This window comes from Leptinotarsa decemlineata, unplaced genomic scaffold (genome assembly GCF_025532065.1).
Source record: "Leptinotarsa decemlineata unplaced genomic scaffold, Ldec_3_MD MMD2_P_RNA_scaffold_5, whole genome shotgun sequence".
Taxonomy (NCBI): domain Eukaryota; kingdom Metazoa; phylum Arthropoda; class Insecta; order Coleoptera; family Chrysomelidae; genus Leptinotarsa; species Leptinotarsa decemlineata.
This window is the reverse complement of record NW_027412532.1, coordinates 18,417,160-18,435,596: the sequence shown is the minus strand read 5'-3', so window position 1 is coordinate 18,435,596 and position 18,437 is coordinate 18,417,160. Positions and strand designations below refer to the sequence as shown.

Below are 18,437 nucleotides of genomic sequence, written 5' to 3'. Positions count from 1 at the left end.
TTTGTATTTATTATCAATATTGTAGAATACAAAATTCTCTACAAATTTTGTTTAAATAAATTTTTTATACGGTGAACCGTTTTCGAGATAGAGGGCGGAGAGCACGCGGTCACAGCATTACTTCAGGTCAACCGCAATTCTGCAATTACATGGGCAGGTAAGTGTTGTTAAATAAATTAATACTGAATAAAAAGTGGATAAGTTAGGAAAAAAATGATAAAATATAATATAATAGTTAATGAAAATTGACAAATATTTATAATCATTGATTTATCGATAGTTCATCAACTATATATGGCGCGTTTTCGACCGGAGGCACCGGTTGACCTGAAGTGATGCTGTGACCGCGCGCTCTCCGCCCTCTATCTCGAAAACGGTTCACCGTATAAATTTTTTTTTTAAACAAAATTTGTAGAGAATTTTGTATTCTACAATACTGATAATAAAATACAAATAGCAAAAAACACATAGGAAATGAGATATTTCAAAAAAAAGCGCAAAAAACCGATTTTTGTAATTTTGACCTTGAAATTTAATAGTTGCTTACACCCTACCATATGTAGGTTTTGAGACAACTTTTAGGGTGTCAATATACAAGTATTTACAGACTTACAGCTGGGTATCTCGAATTTCGAGATTCTTACCTAATTTAAGCTTAAATGACTGGATTAATAGTGTTAACAATACAAAACACTTCACAACAAATTTTTTAACAGTTAAAGCACAAATACGAATAAAAATTGGAAAATGGTAAATGCTCACACAAAAAAAATTAAAAAACTGGTCAGAATAGCTTTCGATACGGCTGAAATTTTACTGGCTTTTTACTGGCCTGAACATAAATAAACATTATTGAAATATTTTCAATATAAATGGGTGTTTACCTTTCTTTGTCACTTAGTATAATTTGAGACAAACAAGGAAAAAGTTACTGTAACAACTTTTGCTGATATTTTGAGAAATATGGAATAGAATTTTTTAGTCAAATAGTTTTAATTTAACTACTATTTTTTGGTTATTTTCCATTTCGATCGTAGCAGATTTCAGTGTCATGGTCAAATTAATAATAAAGCTTTGTTATCGATCAAACTTTGTATTCAATTTAACATATACGCCTGTCAGATATAATCCAACGCCCTTCGCGGTATTAGTCAGGGGAGTGGTTCTTTTCTGATGGGTGTCAGTCCATTAACCTACAGTGTAGGTGAATCTTTTCGTAGTATAATAATTGAAATTAAATGATTGAATGGATGTTAGAAATATTTTTCAAATAAAGTATTTCTTAACTTTGTATTCAAATCAAAAAAATTCAGAAATAACTGCAACGTTGATATGCGGTGACATTTTCATGTCCAAAAATGTCACTCGTTTCATATCGGTTTTTTCGGATCCGCACTATATAAAACTTCATGGTAATAGCACCAAATCAATACCCATTTTTAATCACATTACGTGAAGGTTTAGACGACACTTCACAGTGCACAATGTTGAAAGAAATGATTGGGGGCAGGTTAAATAAATTAAAAACCGACAGTGTTACCAGCTGGCGAATGACAATAAAACGCCGTAGGGGCTTTGACAGGTGTTTATCAGCCAGGCGCTGTGTACAGAGTTAATTAAAACGTTACGATAAAATGAAATACTATCAGACTATACAACAAAATCGAATGGAGTAGGTAGACGAACTGGGTTTTTATTAAATTTAATCATTATTTTCTAGGGAGCAAACACCTGTCCAAAGTACCTACTGCCTTTCGTTATCTACGAGGTCTGTTCAAAAAATAAGTCGAATTTTCAGTTTTCCCGAAAAATATTAATATTTCCATCAATTTTTATTTTGTCAATCGTCACAAAATGCCGTCTCTTGGAAACAGGAAAAAGTCGCAAGGGACAAATCTGGTGAATACGGTGGCTGAGGCATGATTACGGTGTTGATTTTGGCCAAAAAAATTACGAAACAATGACGCGTGAGCAGGTGCATTATCATGATACAAAAACCAAGAATTGTTTTCCACAATACCAGACGTTGTCTTCGTATTGCTTCTTGCAAGCAGCGCATAACTTCAAGATAATACTTTTTATTGACCGTTCAACCATGTGGCAAGGACTTCTGATGCTCTACGCCATGGCAATCGAAGAAAACAGTGAGCAAAACTTTGGCGTTCTTTTTTGTTTTGGCTCTCCTGAGCTCTTCCATTTGGACGATTGGACTTTTGGTTTCGGTGTTATAATCATGTACCCATGATTCGTCACCAGTTATGGATTGCCGTTGACGTCATTTGAGATATGTGATGGCATTGGCTCATACTTGATAAAAATCTATAAACGTATTCAAATAACACTTTATTGTGAGTTTTTCACGAGATAGCTTTCACTACGCTAGCTTGGGTAAATGCGTTGCTGGACAACATATTTGCGGCTTCTTTGAATTTTCTCCTGAACCAGTGTTCCTCCTTGTGGATGATGTCAGCTTGAGACCACTTGATGTTATGTTGATGAGTCCAAATATGCTCTGTTATTTCTGATTTGCAGGTTTTTCCTCGCTGTGTGTGTTTCTTGTTCTCAGAACTTTCAATGGCCTCTAAGTTTCACCGATGTATGATTCTCTGCACTCGCAGGGTACCCGGTAAATGCAATTCTTGGAATCGCAGTCCGCGGTTGGTAGCTTGGTTTTCGTGAGGTAGCTTGGTTTTCGTGGGGTTGCTACGGATAGTGTTCCCAGATCTAGAGCAGGTTTTGATGTTATACTTGGACCCAATTCTTCATATCCTTTCCGGAAAGTATCTGAAGCAGGTTCTGATGTTATACTTGGACCCAATTCTTCGTATCCTTTCCGGAAAGGCAAAGTATAACAACAGAACTTGCTCCAGATCTGGGAACACTATCCGTAGCAGCTTCATGAAAACCAGGCCACCAAACGCGGACTGCGATTCCAAGAATTGCATTTACCGGATACACTGAGAGTTCGGAGAAACAAACATCGGTGCAACTCAGAGACCATTGAAAGTTCGAATTGCCGAGCACAAGAGATATGCACAGCGAGAAGAAACCAGCAATTCAGGAATAGCAGAGCATATGTGGACTCATCAACATAACATCAAGTGGTCTCAAGGTGACATCATCCACAAAGAGGAACACTTTTTTAGGAGAAAATTCAAAGAAGCCGCATATATGTTGTTTACCAACGTATTCAGCCAAGCTAGCGTAGAGATACGCAACATATCGAAACCTATAATCAAGCGGAACACGACCAACTCCCGCCAAACGGTCAGCTCCCGCTAAAACCGATGAAGCGGGGGAGGAAAGAGGAAGCACTCGAATGACCTATAAATATCAGATATCTGAGTACAGTTATCGTCCGAAGACGATTGTAGATACTAACAATCGGAACGTCGTAAAGTAACTTGGCTTGGAATTTTTTAATTTTTAAATTTCATTTCTTGTTGATAGTTCAATTTTTAATTGTTGCTTGTATTTATTTTTTAGCTAATATTTTTAAATTTTTACAGATTCTGTCAGGGATTTCAAACCAATTTATATCATATTAAACAATGGAATAATAAATAAATGGCACAATTCAGATTCTGACTTTGTTACTTTGATTGACATGCTTTGATAAAGTGTAAAACATTATTCTAATAAATATTTAAACTTACGTGATGATGAACTGGAGCGCCTGCTTGCTGCAGCTGAGAGTCCAGAGTCTTGTCAGTAGATAGTCAAAGGTAAGACCTTACAGGCACCTGGGGATGAAGCGCCGGATGGACTAGCGTGGCGTGCTGAAGAGCTGCCCCAGGTAGTTCAGCGGCCGCGGAGTACGCCAGAGGATGGTGCCATAGCTCGGGAGCGCCGGGAAAGAACGGCGTCCCCAGGTCTGAAAAGTATACTTCAATTTAAATGAGGATCGGTTCTAGTTTCGGCCAGAAGCAACTGGTTGTTAGTTTGAAAGTGAAAATGGACGGATTAAGCTCGGAAAAGGGGTGATTTACACTATTCTACAGTACTAAAAGATAGAACTGGATAAACTTTTCCCCAAAACGATTCCAACATAAACTACTGCCACACATCAAAACTGTAACACACTTCTCGGCGCTCGTTTTACCCAAGCTAAATCAAGAGAAGATGATCTATAATAAATACTCATTTCTAATGTTGCCACTTTCACTTTCAGTTCTGTATCAGTGATTTCTCGAATACCCCGGAAAAATTCCCGATTATTCAGAATAGACTAATCCATAAATTGAAAAATATTGGTTTTTGACTATCGAAAGTACCCAAAAGCCTGGTGCCTTGAACCTATCTGAAACGGGATTCTTTTTGTCGAATGACTCCCAGACATTTTTAGTTACCATCATCTTCTCTTTGGGGATTCCTAACATCTGTTGATGTAGTTTTGAAATCTCTTATTTTTGAAAATTCGTGAATTGGTTATTATGGAACTTCAATAAACTTGGTTCGTTGTCTTTTTGAAATGTCAAAGATTTATAAAGATATTCCCTAAATTTACGTTTGATGATGATGATAATAGTATCGTTTATTGTCCACCAGTTTCCCATTTATAGAGTCAGTTTAACAATTCAGTTATATAAATAATAGCATTATTTCTATAAGATACAACAAAATGAATTAGGAATCAGTAGTATCAATGACTCAGACGTGTGCACGAGATTTCTTTTTCAGTTCACACACACTGAAATAAAAGTAACTACATGTGGTAGAGTATTGGTTGGGAATACAACAGCCTAACAAGGACAAAACAGGACCATACAGTTGCTGACTGAAAGTAATTTTGTTCCATGTAGATTTGTGAGAGCTGATGTGTGTATTCTTCGACTATTTTATTACTTAGATTACTGATACCAACATTCTATAGTTTTTGAAATTATGATACTAAGAAACTATGAGGAAACATCGAATCCACTACTTTTCAAGAAAAATAATGAACTAAAATACATTGCTTTCCTGAAACCTGAATTTAGCTTTCAAAACTGTTTGTTTCTTTCAACAAGTCTAGTCTAAAACTGTTGTCTAGACACTAGACTTCTGAATACTTTCGGAAGTATCACACTGTGGTACAAGAATTATGAACAGTCCGTTAACTCTTTTATGAACCACTCTGTTTCTCGTGAAATTGATACATGGCTGGACGTAAAATTGGGGTTCAAACTCTTAGATACAAATAGGCAAATTAGAAATGAAGAATAGTTCATCTCCTGATAACCACCGACGTGGTTGATGGAACATGCGCTGAGAAGACTGAAAAAGTTCTGGTAGTCTCCAGGCTTCATGTTTTGAAAAGTATAGATGAGAAATATTTTACAATAACAATAATAAGCACAAATAAAAATATCAGTAAAATGAATATGAACCACGATTTCGTTTTTGTTTTTTTTTTTTACGAATTTTCTATCGGTTATCTGAATGCAAATAACCATACAACTAATCAATTGCATCTTCCTGATTTCTGTCAAGATTGTACTATGCACTGTTACTTCCCAACTGCCAGTATCCGTCAGAAAGTAGACGAAAGAATCCGATTGGATAATGCATAAATGATTGGTGTCCTCTTTGCAGCCTAGTCGTAGGGGCTCCTGCTTTTGGTAAGGGAAGATAGCAATTTCTTTGGTCATCCGGGAGGTAGTTGCGGTTACGCTATCCTTTTCGCTTGTTCGAATACATTCTGATTGCGACTTTTGCTTGCTTTACCTCAAGGCCGTAGCCAGAAAACAATTTCGGGGGGGGTTTGGTTTGGTGAAACAGTAGAAAAACATGAAATATAAAAATAGCGAAAGAAAGAAAATGGTGTCACATGAAAATACATATTCATTAGAAAACCATTACAGAAATATAAACATCTTTTTACAAAATCATATTTAGTTTTTAGCTTTCTTTGCATCAAACAAATCAATTACCTCCTCGGTGTCAATGTCAATTCTACGGTGGATTGACATTAACGCCAAACCGTTTAGTCGTTCCTGGCTTGTGGAGTTTCTTAAACGAGTTTTGAGGCGTTTCAGAGAAGAGAAAGTCCTTTCAAGGGTAAATGTTGAAATGTAGTATCGCCAAGATGTTTGGAAAGTTTGTACGCACATTGCCATAAGGTTTTTTCATTGTGTTTCGGGGAAGTTTTTTTCAATATTCTCTATCAAACACTTGGTTTGTTTTGCCAAGGACTTGATAAAAATTTTAACGGATTTTATAATTCCAATATGTAGAGTAGATAGGGTGAGTGTAGGCACTTAGGCCATATGTGACCCATTGTACATCCTCACGAGGAGTTGTCCTCCTAGGTCATCGTCCATCCTGTCTTTTCCAGGAAGGTGGACAGGTCAGGAGGAGACATCTCTTTTATATTGGCCGGTGTAGGCCAAGACTCGCCGAATACACAGTCTCTTATTGACGATAACTCCGGGCACTCGCTTAGGATACTTTCATCTTCCTGTTAACACATCCTGCATAGAGATATGTCCACTAGCCCCATATTATGGAGGTGTTTTTTCAGTTGACAGTGGCCAGTCAAAAATCCTACTGTTAAGCGTAGACTTACTTTTTCAGGTCATCGCCAGATATTTCTTCGGCGCCAGCTTTCCAGGGTCACCCAGGGTTATCCTGGCAAGATTGCATCCTTTGATTCCATCCCATCTCTTTAGGGATTGAGCATGGGTGTAACGTTCGGCTAGCTCCGCAATTGTCGAAGTCATCAGGCTTAGTCCAGCTGCTTCCTCGGCAAAAGAGTCGGCAATACGATTACCTTTATTCCTGTCGTGTCCTTTAATCCACCTCAGGATAATGTTATTATCTACCGAGGCTTAGGCTAAATCTAGGTTGCACTCTATTACTAGCCATGAGGTAACACGTTGTCTGTTCAAGACTAATTGTGCTTGTCTGCTATCAGTGCAGATTGTTATTGTTTTTGTGGCAATTGAGACACCAGCCAGTTCCTATTTTAATCCTTAGGCTTAGTGATACGAAGTACACTTCACATCCTGAGCCTTCTTTGGTTTTTGTGCTGTCAGTATATATGCGTATTGCATTTGTAGTATCTGACTTCGTTTTATTTGTATTTTGTAGGGTTTATTAAACACAAACCTGGGTTCAATTGCATCACTGGTTGCCTGCAGCAGAGGTTGCGCAGTGAGTGCTTCTCGCCATAGGCTCAGCCTCAGTTGACCCATTCCTACTTCGAGGTTTACACCAGCCGTACGCAATCGTAACATGAGCATTTACGCAACCTCCTTAATGTACAGGTCCAGAGGGGACAGACTAGTTATTGATCCCATTGACGCGGTTGGTGTTGTTTTCATGGCTCCTGTGATGTTCAAACAAGCCAATCGTTGTATTTGATATAATTTTTGGATGGCCGTTGCTTGTAGAACTTTCGGGGCCTACGGCCTTGCTTTGCCTGGTTGGAGCTGCCTTCGGGTCTTGGATGCGTTTAACCTCCCACAAGACCCATGGAGCGTTTGTTATCATTATTGATGAAAAACTGGTTTGCTTTTCTGACCGTCGGAAGCAAACATGAAAAAAAAATTGAAAATCAAATTTCCATCCATTTTCCATCCATTTATGCTCTCCTGAGGAGAGCATAAATCATATTTAACCATCCCTTAGCTTTACGAGACCCATTAATGTCCTTGACAGCGATCTGCACGTGGAAAATAATACCACCTTCAGTATACTGAAAATATCTTGTAAACAACAAGTTCCTGAGATCCAAAAGTGCTCCTTTAACACTGACGTGGAAGGTTTTACCTTCCAGAAAGGACTGTATACAAGTTCTCTAGACAAAGATGAGTCGTTGAAATACAACACCCTATTGATAGACAATCATAGTCGAAGGCATTTGAAGTGTCAAGCAAGAGATGTCAAATGCCAGAAGAATAGTAGATTACTCGTACAGATACCAAATTGTTCGTCTGATAAAAAATGTCTTCCTTAAGTTTTTCGTCTAATCGGCAGAACGATCTGTTAGCTTTTTTTTTCGAGCTAATAATACTAAATGAAGGCACACCCTATTTTGGCATCGGTTAGGAATCAGTTGATTCTCCAGTGTTTCAAAAAATTCTAGAGACTCAAGAGTTGCACTTCAATTGATCTGATTGTCCGGGAATTTTTTTTTCAAATCCTGGTGGATACATCGTACCCGTTTGGTTTTAATACCTCTTTCAAGAGGTGGGGTGAATGATATTGTTGTCATGTCCCCTTGATACACTGTTTGGATCCTTTGGTGTAGTAATTAATATTACTGGAGTTTTATCGTAACACCAAACCGTTATTTCTAATCACCAAGCGATCAAACAGTTCAAGAAGGATTTATGATGCACTGTTTGGAACCTTGGTGTAGTAATGAATATTACTGGAGTTTTTTCCCAATACCAAATCGTTATTTTTAACACTTCGACACGTGTTTCGATCACCAAGTGATCATCTTCAAAGAGGAAGATTAAAACAAAGAGGAAAATTAAAACTTTGAAGATGATCATTTGGTGATCGAAACACGTGTCGAGGTGTTAAAAATAACGATTTGGTGTTGGGAAAAAACTCCAGTAATATTCAAGAAGGATAAAGGAAGATTAAACTGTTCAATTTTCCTCTTGAAGATGATCACTTGGTGATTGAAACACGTGTTGAGGTGTTAAAAATAACGGTTTGGTGTTGGGATAGAACTCCAGTAATATTCATGTCCCCATGTTTCGCCGAAACCTAAGTGCCCATTGTTCCCCACTCTTATAATTATACCGAATCCTCCGAGGATGCGCTGTTTATGATATCGGCGGTTGTTCCTACTGATAGGTGTGGGTTCAAAAATTTTATTAAACTATTCACTGTCTTCTTCAATTATTTGATTGTTGGGGGACTTGTGATACAGTGTGTTTTCTCAAGATAAACACAAGAAGCCCTCAGTCGATTGATGCCATCAAGCGCCTACTTTTGTATCTGAGTGTAACCCCAAGCGATTTTTTCATAGTTCAGGATGTTCCCAATCAGGGAACATCAGGTTTTCCATAACTAAGAATAGGTGCAATGTGCCTGAAATTAGCCAAGTCTGATTTGAAAAACATTTCCCTGATTCAGGTGAATTCTGCTTATTTGTTGAATGCAGTTTTCTCAACCAGAAGTGAAGCACTGTATCTACACGCGAGTTTCGCTACCCAAATTAGCATCATCAGCAAATGACTAGTCTTCTCCTGGTGGGAAAAAGTGTTTTCATTAGATTATTTACCGCTTGATATGGATTGTTGCTGTTTATTTTGTGTAGTTTATATCTCACTCTAGATTACAGAAATATATACGGGAATTGTGTTATATACTCTTCGAAAATAAAATATAATCACTTCTTTTTTTCATCTTTACTACTTTGCATTTCAGTTTTAAGATTGCGATTGCATGCGATCTTTAAAAAACTTTTCCATTCTTTTCTTGATTTTTTAATTTTCTCATCTCTTTCGGTGTTTCTGTTGTCAGTTTTTTCTTTCATCTTAGCTATGTCTTTCATAGGTTTCTTACTTTCAACATCGGTTTTACTTTTTCTATTTTTTGTGTGGATCTATCTGTATTTATCTGTTCTGAGTATACTGAGTATCAAAATGCATCGATACTATAAGTAAAAGTAAAAGTGGAGCAGAATTGAACATCTTCTGTTGACCAATGACGCAATTTTTGGTACATTTCGTTGATTTCCTCACAATAGTACTCTGCTGTGATGATTTGGCCCGGTGGCAGAAAGTTATAGTAAATCACACCAGCCGGTGCCCATCATATTCTTTTTTTGGTAGGTTCTCGTTGTCTAACCACTGTACTGAACTTCTCTTGTTGTAGAGGTGCAATTTTCATCACACGTGGCGATTCGGTCCAAAAAAGAATCGTTTTGGTTGCACAAAAGCAAAGAAGAACAGACCGCAAAAGGTGACAATGGTTCAAATCGTGGGGCACCCACTTTTCGAGTTTTTTTGCATTTATAATACGTTTTGACGAATAAAATCCGCGTTGTAGCTAACGCCCAGTTTTTCCGCTATTCAGGTATCGTTTATGATGGGTCAGTCTCCATCAGAGTCCTCAAATCCTCGTCCTGGATTACTGTAGGTTGACCCCTTCGAGGCTCATCTTCGAAGCTGAAATATCCGGAATGAGATTTCGCAAACCAACTTTGAACAGTGAGTTTCATAAACATTATTATTTCCTAATGCCTGGTTGATTTTTCAGGTTATTTCAGATTTCAGCAGCGCTTTGGTTTAATTGGAAATCGTAGAGAAAAACTGGCCGAAAATCGCTTAACGATATCATATACTAATGAGCTGAAAAGGGGTAAAAAATTGAAATTTGTAAAAAAATGAACAGCATCAAAATTCTCTATTGATCAGTATACACCACAACACAGTAGACATTAGAATCAATATCCATTGAAATATGGAGCTACAGAAACATATGAAATTAAAACTGAATATTAAATTTTCTCATCTTCGTATATGCTATAGAGAATTTCCTCTTTGTGGTTGATTATAAGTTCACTTACATTTTTTTCATGACACCCAATTCAACAATTTCATTTACCTCCACTAGCTTGCACAGGTCCTTTGTTGTTTCTCTCATTGAAAAAAATCTTTCCATGATATTCATATTTAGTAGCAAAAAAATTGTTAATCAACAATTGCGTTTTTCAGCAATGACATTTTTTTAAGAAATGATTTTATTTTTTAAAATCATAATATTCATCACTGATAAAAGTCCCCCCCAAAAAATTTCAAATATCTTATAAAAAATACATTAGTTTATAATAATTTTTTAAACAAATAGAGCTAAAAATGATTAAAAATCCTTATTATGTAACTTTAAATAATAAAAATACCTATAAAATTGAATATTGGAAACTAGTTATGTATTATACAAGGGAAAAAGTATTAGATTTCAGCTCGAGGTTGTGTAAAATCTAATATTTTTCCCGTGTATAATACACAATTTTTTTCTGTGACGGGAAAAAACGACGATTTAATATTGAAAAATAAATGTCTGCCTTTACTTTTATATATATATATATATATATATATATATATATATATATATATATATATATATATATATATATTTATAAAATAAATAGATAAGTACTCTTTGATCATTCCCATATTGATTTCAATTCAAGAGCCACCGGTATACAGCTGTTTCAGCCTGGTGGGCATCGTCAGTACTAGGCAGGTGGTCCTCGATTGAAGACAAAATGAGAAAAAACCAAGAAAGTACTTGATAAAAATAGCTGCGTAAACGCAAGCGCAACATAAGTGTAACCACCTATTGGTGTGACACCTAAGTCAACTTGCCAAATAGGCTGAAACAGCTGTATACCGGTGGCTCTTAAATTGAAATCAATATGGGAATGATCAAAGAGTACTTATCTATATATATATATATATTTTTTTAACATTAAATTTCACAAAAAGGATTTGAAGCTTTATATCTTCTATTGATTATCTGCGAGCGCTTTCGACAGCTGATCGTACTGTCATCTTCTAGGCACTCCTCAAAGTTTGATGAGTGCCTAGAAGATGACAGTACGATCAGCTGTCGAAAGCGCTCGCAGATAACGAATAGAAGATATAAAGCTTCAAAGTCTTTTTGTGAAATTTAATATTAAAATACTGAAAAAAAAGGAAAATTAGTTGCATCGCTCAAAAAAAAATACATATATATATATATATATATATATATATATATATATATCCATGAAAAAAGTACTCACTTTTTTCTCGGGGAAAAAAGTAATTTCATAAAAAGTGACATTTGTTACCTGTCACCAGGGATAAAATGTCAAACTTTTTTCTCGCCACAGAAAAAAAAATTCATTATCTTAGTTGAATTTTTCACTTTTTAACGTCTTTGATTGTTAATAAAGTGAAAAATCGAATTTTTAACGGGAATTTTTTTTGAAGGCTTTCAAAAGAAGCTACAAAAAGTGAAAAAAATTTGAGGTTTTTAGTTTGAAAATTATCAGGGTTTTTATGTAAATTTAAAACTTATAAAAATAAGTTAACTAAAGTATATCTAATAAAATTATCACGGGATTTTTTTCCATGGATTTTTGTTTATCCAAGTTTCTAGATGGTATGTGAAATTTTGTTTCATTAGTAATGATATTTAATGGGTAAATTAAAATTATAAATATTGGTGATAGAGTTCCAGAAGGTGACACTTTCTTTTGGGAAATTTTCTCCTCTTTAAGGATCTTTTTTCAAATTTGTAATATCTTTAACATTTTCCGAGATATTAATAAAATACCAAACCCCCTTTTTTATACTAAAATGTTTATAACTTTTGCTTTTCGAGGCCTTTGGACAGAAGTTACAAAAAAAGGATCTTGTGACCCAGATCATTGGTTGCATATAAATTACTTGCTTTCTTTGATCCAATGACTCACATCTTTATAATTATAACTGCTAGGCAACTGATCGGTTTCATATACTTGTTATTATTTCCTGTAGTAACGTTAGTTACAAATACAAGAGGTAAAAATCCATAGAAAGTCTTATTTCCCATTTTTTACGATGATCTCATACCACGTAGTAACGGCTACATCCACCAATTCATTGAAAAGTTTGTTGGTACTGTTCCCTCTAAACAATGAAAATTTCAATGAGAAAATAATCAATCATAGCGTCAAGAATCACAAATCGATTACTTCCGTATTTCGACACGTTCGGTGTAGAGAAACTTTACCATCAGAATTGAAATTACCACGGTATTGCATTCCAATGATTTCCTGCTTTGAATTCGCCATGCGCGACCATCACATTTCATTCGAAAAAGATTCGAATTTAAAGGGACGCCAAGGTAATTACACTTCCTCTGACACACTCGGTAGAAGTACGCAACCGGTATACCTTTGGAGCACAGGACTTCCTTTGTCAGCCAAGCAGAACAAGTGGAAAATATGGCTGTTGTTTCATCGACCCGTTCATTCCCATCAAAGACTGTATTGTCGTGTCTAACAATGAAATTGATTGTTTTTGAAATGTTTTGAAATCGTTGGTCTGTAAAAATGCGAATCACAATAGAGATTGTTTCGTTTTTTGTATGCGTAAGACTCGGCATATTCGCAGGCAATATTGAATGCATTTTCCGTTTGAAAACGTTACAATTACCTTTGATGTACTCGTAATGAGATTTCATTATTAGGGGTGGATATGAGATACCACACTTCGTTGATTGAAAAAAAAATGATGGTGCTTGTTATTTTATTGAAAATAATTCTACTGGCGGATATCCAATGGATATTAAACTAGGATTTATCTAACGTATCCTTCAGGGATGTTCAAACTACATTTTTTGGAAACGTCTTATGGATATCGTATCAACAAGTGTATACAATTATGAGTAGCGAGTTATCTCTAGATGGGTGGGTTGGCTGTCCTTGTTCATCTTTCACTATCTGAACCACTGTGCATGCTGTTTTTGGTGAGTGCATTGGTTGGGATGTGGGGGTTGAGCAAACCGGCCATCGGATGCCTGCTTCCACGTAGCCTCGCTGGATATGGGAATGACAGAATCACTTATAGTTCTGTTATTCCCTAACTGAATGGCATCCCAACGATGGCTTAATCCTGAGGTGTGTGTATCCGTGCCAAGAGGATGAATGACACTGAGCGTATCAGCTGTCTCTACGGAACTTTCGAGATACCGGGCTCGCTATCGTCGTAGCATCGCCTTGTCACGGTAATGCGAGGCTCTGCCGTGATTGACCTTCTTTCCCTAGTTACTCGTGGGACTTTAGACAGAGTAAACTCTGTCTATCTGACGCTGAGTCTACAGAGGAGATGGATGTCGAGCTTACGACTCCATCTGACCTCCCTGTGAATTTAGATCAAGAGTGAGAGCTTCTCAACTCTCCAACTTCTGATCCAATAACTGAGCCTAAAAAAAGGTTTGGTGGTGCAGCCAGGAAACGAGTGAGTCGTATCCTTAAGAGCGGGGTACCTTATGAAACTGCCTTACACCAAATTCTTGAGCGGTGTACGCAGAATCTGTCTCAGGTGGAGAAACAAACCCCCCGTGAGCAGGTTGGCAAACGTTTGCGCTCAAGTGGTGATTCACCAAAACCAGAGGCGAAAAAGCCCTGCACGGTTGATTCTAAGGCATCGTCAGCTGTAGCTGACGTGCAAAAACCCTCATATGGGAAGGTTGTCACGGGTATCAAGGTGGAAATCTTGCACCTGCACCTTTCACCAATAACGATGAAACAGAAAAGCATATTCTTTGTGCCTGCCACGTTGGTGACCGAATCAAATTTTTAGAGTTCGGCAGAGCCGAACTCACCACTCACCATACAAAATAACCGGCTTCGTTAAGAAGCTGGGTTTATTTGGTCGAGCGTGAATAGGTGTGTGCCACAATAAACCCTTGCGGATTGCGGTGGAGGGTCGAATAGACCCACTCACTTTGGAATTTATTTAAAGGATACCTGTACAAAATAAGGCTGCATACTGAATACTCCAGCTACAGATAATACAACAAATGGACACATGCCTTATACTAATGTAGAGGATTGGATCATGAGAAGTAATCAATTTATAGACAATCAAGAACAAAACCAGCTAGTTTTCTGAAACCAACAATATTCGCCAAAAATTAGAGCAGAGTACCAAAGAATGAATCCAGAGATTCTTGTTACAGCCAAGTTTGGGCAGAATCTCGTTATTGTTTGTAACTGATTTCGTTTGTAGAGAACAGTTTGGCTGAGTTTCAATGAGCTAAATATGAACTTTTTCATGCGCCTAAATGAACTTCTCTAAACGGCTGATCTTCTCTTTGAAAAAAATTTAGTATTTTTTTTGGTGTCATCGGCATCGACTACATTGGTCATTAGCCTCGTGGGTAGGCATGTTAATAACTCCCCGAATGGCTATTCGCAGTCCATCAGACATATAACGTTGCAAAACTTATTCAGTTTTGCGAAAATGTTCAGCATTTTAGGTGATAGGATTTCAGTGGCATTTTAGCAATCATTCATTATAGTTCATCGAGTGTCATCATCGAAACTCTTATTCCATGTGGCTTTTCTAAGTAAAAAGAAGGGTTTTGAGTCAGGGAAAGGGATATTAACTGCTTTCGTTTGAAGGAATTTCTATTACTTTTGTCTACTACTACCTTCTTGGAATAAAAGTTAATATTTGAAACACAATGGGCGGAAAAGAAACTTAAAATGAATTTTTTGGTAGTTATATCCTTTTCAAAATCCCCAAGACAGTTGCAAGTTTTTAGTTTAGCTCTAACTTACAATGAACAACGGTGCGACGAGGAAAGTTATTTAGGTTTTTCAGTTTTCAAGGAAACTAAAAATGAGTTGAAGTCATCTGATTTATGATTCTATATAAATATCAAACACGACTCCATTAATATAAAATTGGTGAAATGGAAGAGTCCATAGCAATTCCAAATTCCTAATGAAAAATCCTCTTTGAACTGAAAACGATTTGGTACATGAATTTGGAAGTTGATAGCTTCTTCTTGAAATTTAGTTCTGGTTTTTGGAGTTATTTTTTTTCTAAGAACCAAGCTTATAATTTATGGATTTTGCATATTTTTTTTTAGTTTTTCTGCGGATATAATGTCATAGTACAGTATCACCATTAAAGTTGTCAACATATCAGAATTGTTTTCGCAATAGACCTACATGGAACAATAATATACAATTCAATAATGTGTCGAAAAGTAGTACCATACAAAATTGATTAAAAAAACACACGTCTCGATTGAATACATGAAGATACTCAATTCAATGTTTGTTTGAATGTTGTTGTATGTATTTGAGGACCTATATTTATATGAACTTTTATCATAAAATTAGCAGCTGAACACGATTTTTCACCACTGCTGGGATTACCCTGTATATGATTTTAATTTACAGGTGAAATTAATTCTCAATACTGATTCTTCTAGCCTAAAATTGGCAAGATTTCTTAATATATACATTTACACATTAGGCATGCAAAAAAATTCAGGTACTGGAGGTATGAATAATAGCCTGTTTTGTTTTATTTCCTTTGATTAGGTATTTTTTACAATTTTTAGGTCAACAATGTTACAAATATCCGTCAAAGGACTTGTACGAACTAATACAGGACACATTATTGTTAGGACAGAGGTCCCAAGTAGCAAAAAGACCAACACAAAAACTCCAAAATTTTTCAAATTGGAAGCTTCCATTTTTTTTACTTCTTTATTTCATTCTTCAGAATGTTGAAAAATTAGAAACATTTACTTTGTTTAAACAATTTTCAATTTTCATTTCAGATCTGAATTTTTCGATAGAAAACTTGGAACAATACATTTAAAAAAAAATATGTTATTCTGCAATTCTGAAAAATAACATAAGCATTGTTCCTGTCATTTAAAAAAATCTAAAAAAGATATTTTCAGTCAACAACTTCTTTCATTAAAAATAATATTAACTAATCAAAAAAGGAACAATGTAAATTGTGAAAGAATCTTGAACACACGGACGTACACGTTTCGAGCGTTATTATATACTTTTTTTTCAAAAAGTTTTTAGGTACTATTTTGCATTGAATATCAACCCACCCATAAATTTAGGAGGCTACGAACTAGGATACTATATTCACTATAAAGCTGAATGATCTTTTAAATAGTTGATTAGCCTTGTCAAATAATAAGATTCTAGAAAAATCGTTTTATTTGTTTGAGAACACTTTTTTTGATAAAATATAAAAAACAGACCATAGACGAAAAGTTCGAGGTTCTTGTTTTCTAACATACCATATTGAATAAAAACAAATGATTAAAAATACATATACTTACCAAACGAAGCCACCTATTGGAAAAATGAGAAATATGATTGGAAAATACCATAAAAAATTCAGAAAAATTGGCAGATGCTGGACATAAATATACATAGTGTTCTTATATAATAATTGATAAACATTTGATACATCTATACGACATGTAAAAAATTGTTGAATAAATGTGTTGTTTGCAGTTAGTTACATTTTATGAAATTAGTTAACTACAAAATAAAGCTTTGGAAGTGTGAAAGTAATAGTGGGGGAGAGGTGTGCTTAAGGTAGCAACTGCCTCCAGAACTGAAGAGAACAGCCATTTACAAAAGAACCTAGGAAGCGTATTCGACAAAGATCAGTATTTGTGTAGCAAGCAATCTTGTAATTATCGTAAGAGCCAATTTGTTTTTTTTTCGAGCGGGCCCCCAAATTCAACGTGTCAATCCAAAATTCGTTGCTTCAAAGGAAACGGTTTTGTCCAAATTGGAAACAAGAAAGAGCCACTAAAGGTAATTGATTTATTTTCAAGTAGATATCGAAAAAATGTCATTTACTGAATAGAAATGAATTGATCTGTTTTGTATGAGTGTAACTGAAATCTCCTGATATTTTTTCTTTGTGGTATCACAGAAAAAGTGTACAGTTTTAGTTCATTTTGTTTTGCAAGTAGTGAAATACTGAATTCATTTCATTTCAGTAATTGTTGGAACAACCACAAGTAACGTGGTTGAAACTACTAACTGAAGTATTTTTTTTCAATGCAAAAGTTAAAAGTTATTGCTATTGTTCGAGTAGGTAAATAATTTTTTGTTTAATTTTTCAAGGTTGAAATTATTGTGTCCAGTTTCGACGAACATTTGATCTTGTGAACTGTAATTCTTTGAAATACAAGTAACTAATGATATGACATTTTATTGTAACCGCAATATGAATAGGCTTTATTTTTCTGAACTAATGAAAACAAGACAATTCTTTTCTTAAACAGGACAGCCAAAGAAAATCCAATCAGAGCTGTTTTCAGAAACTGCTTTAATATTTTGGATTTTGAATAAAAGTTTGACAAAAGGGTCACTTTTTTCGGTACTTGTAATTCCATCAATTTTACACCTGAGCAAAGTTAAAATTCACTACGAAACAATATTTTTTTCAAAATGTTCTAAAAACGCTGGCTGTATTCTATAAATTTTACGTTTCAGGTATTCCTACAAAAAATGAATCGAAAGGCGACCAATCTGGTGACCAGCTGAGTTTTCTTCCAATCCTATGTTCTAATGGATCTTCAACTTTTGAAAGATCAAATGATTTTTGTCATACTGTTAATTTATGAAGAGTACGAAAAGAGGCAGTATGGCCTGCATGGTTACCACATTTGTTTTATCTTGATTTCTCTATAAATGTCTGAAAATTGTGAGAGAGTTTTGAACAAAATCCAAATTTTTATATAGGAGTGGGTGGTCATCACCAGTTGGATACGAGGTGTGACTAAAAAGTAACCGGACTGGTTTCATGTGAGATGAACAGTGCAGGTCTCAATATGTTGAACGCCATATTGCTGAGTCGCTCGACATTTTCCCTCCACGTGAAATTTTGAGTGAAATTCCGGAAATCCGAAACAGAGACCTGTTCTCTTTGAAAACAAGTTTATGGTGATGA

The 18,437-nt window shown here is 35.7% G+C and overlaps 1 protein-coding gene across 1 annotated transcript in view; it reads right to left on the bottom strand.

Annotated features, from left to right (window-relative positions):
* cpo (RNA-binding protein) overlaps window positions 1-18,437 on the bottom strand; it is a 120,389-nt gene that overhangs the window by 23,467 nt on the left and 78,485 nt on the right. The window contains exon 6 of the mRNA XM_074169658.1: window positions 3,738-3,874. Within this exon, the coding sequence (XP_074025759.1) occupies window positions 3,738-3,874 (137 nt within the window). The remainder of the gene's footprint in view (window positions 1-3,737; window positions 3,875-18,437) is intronic.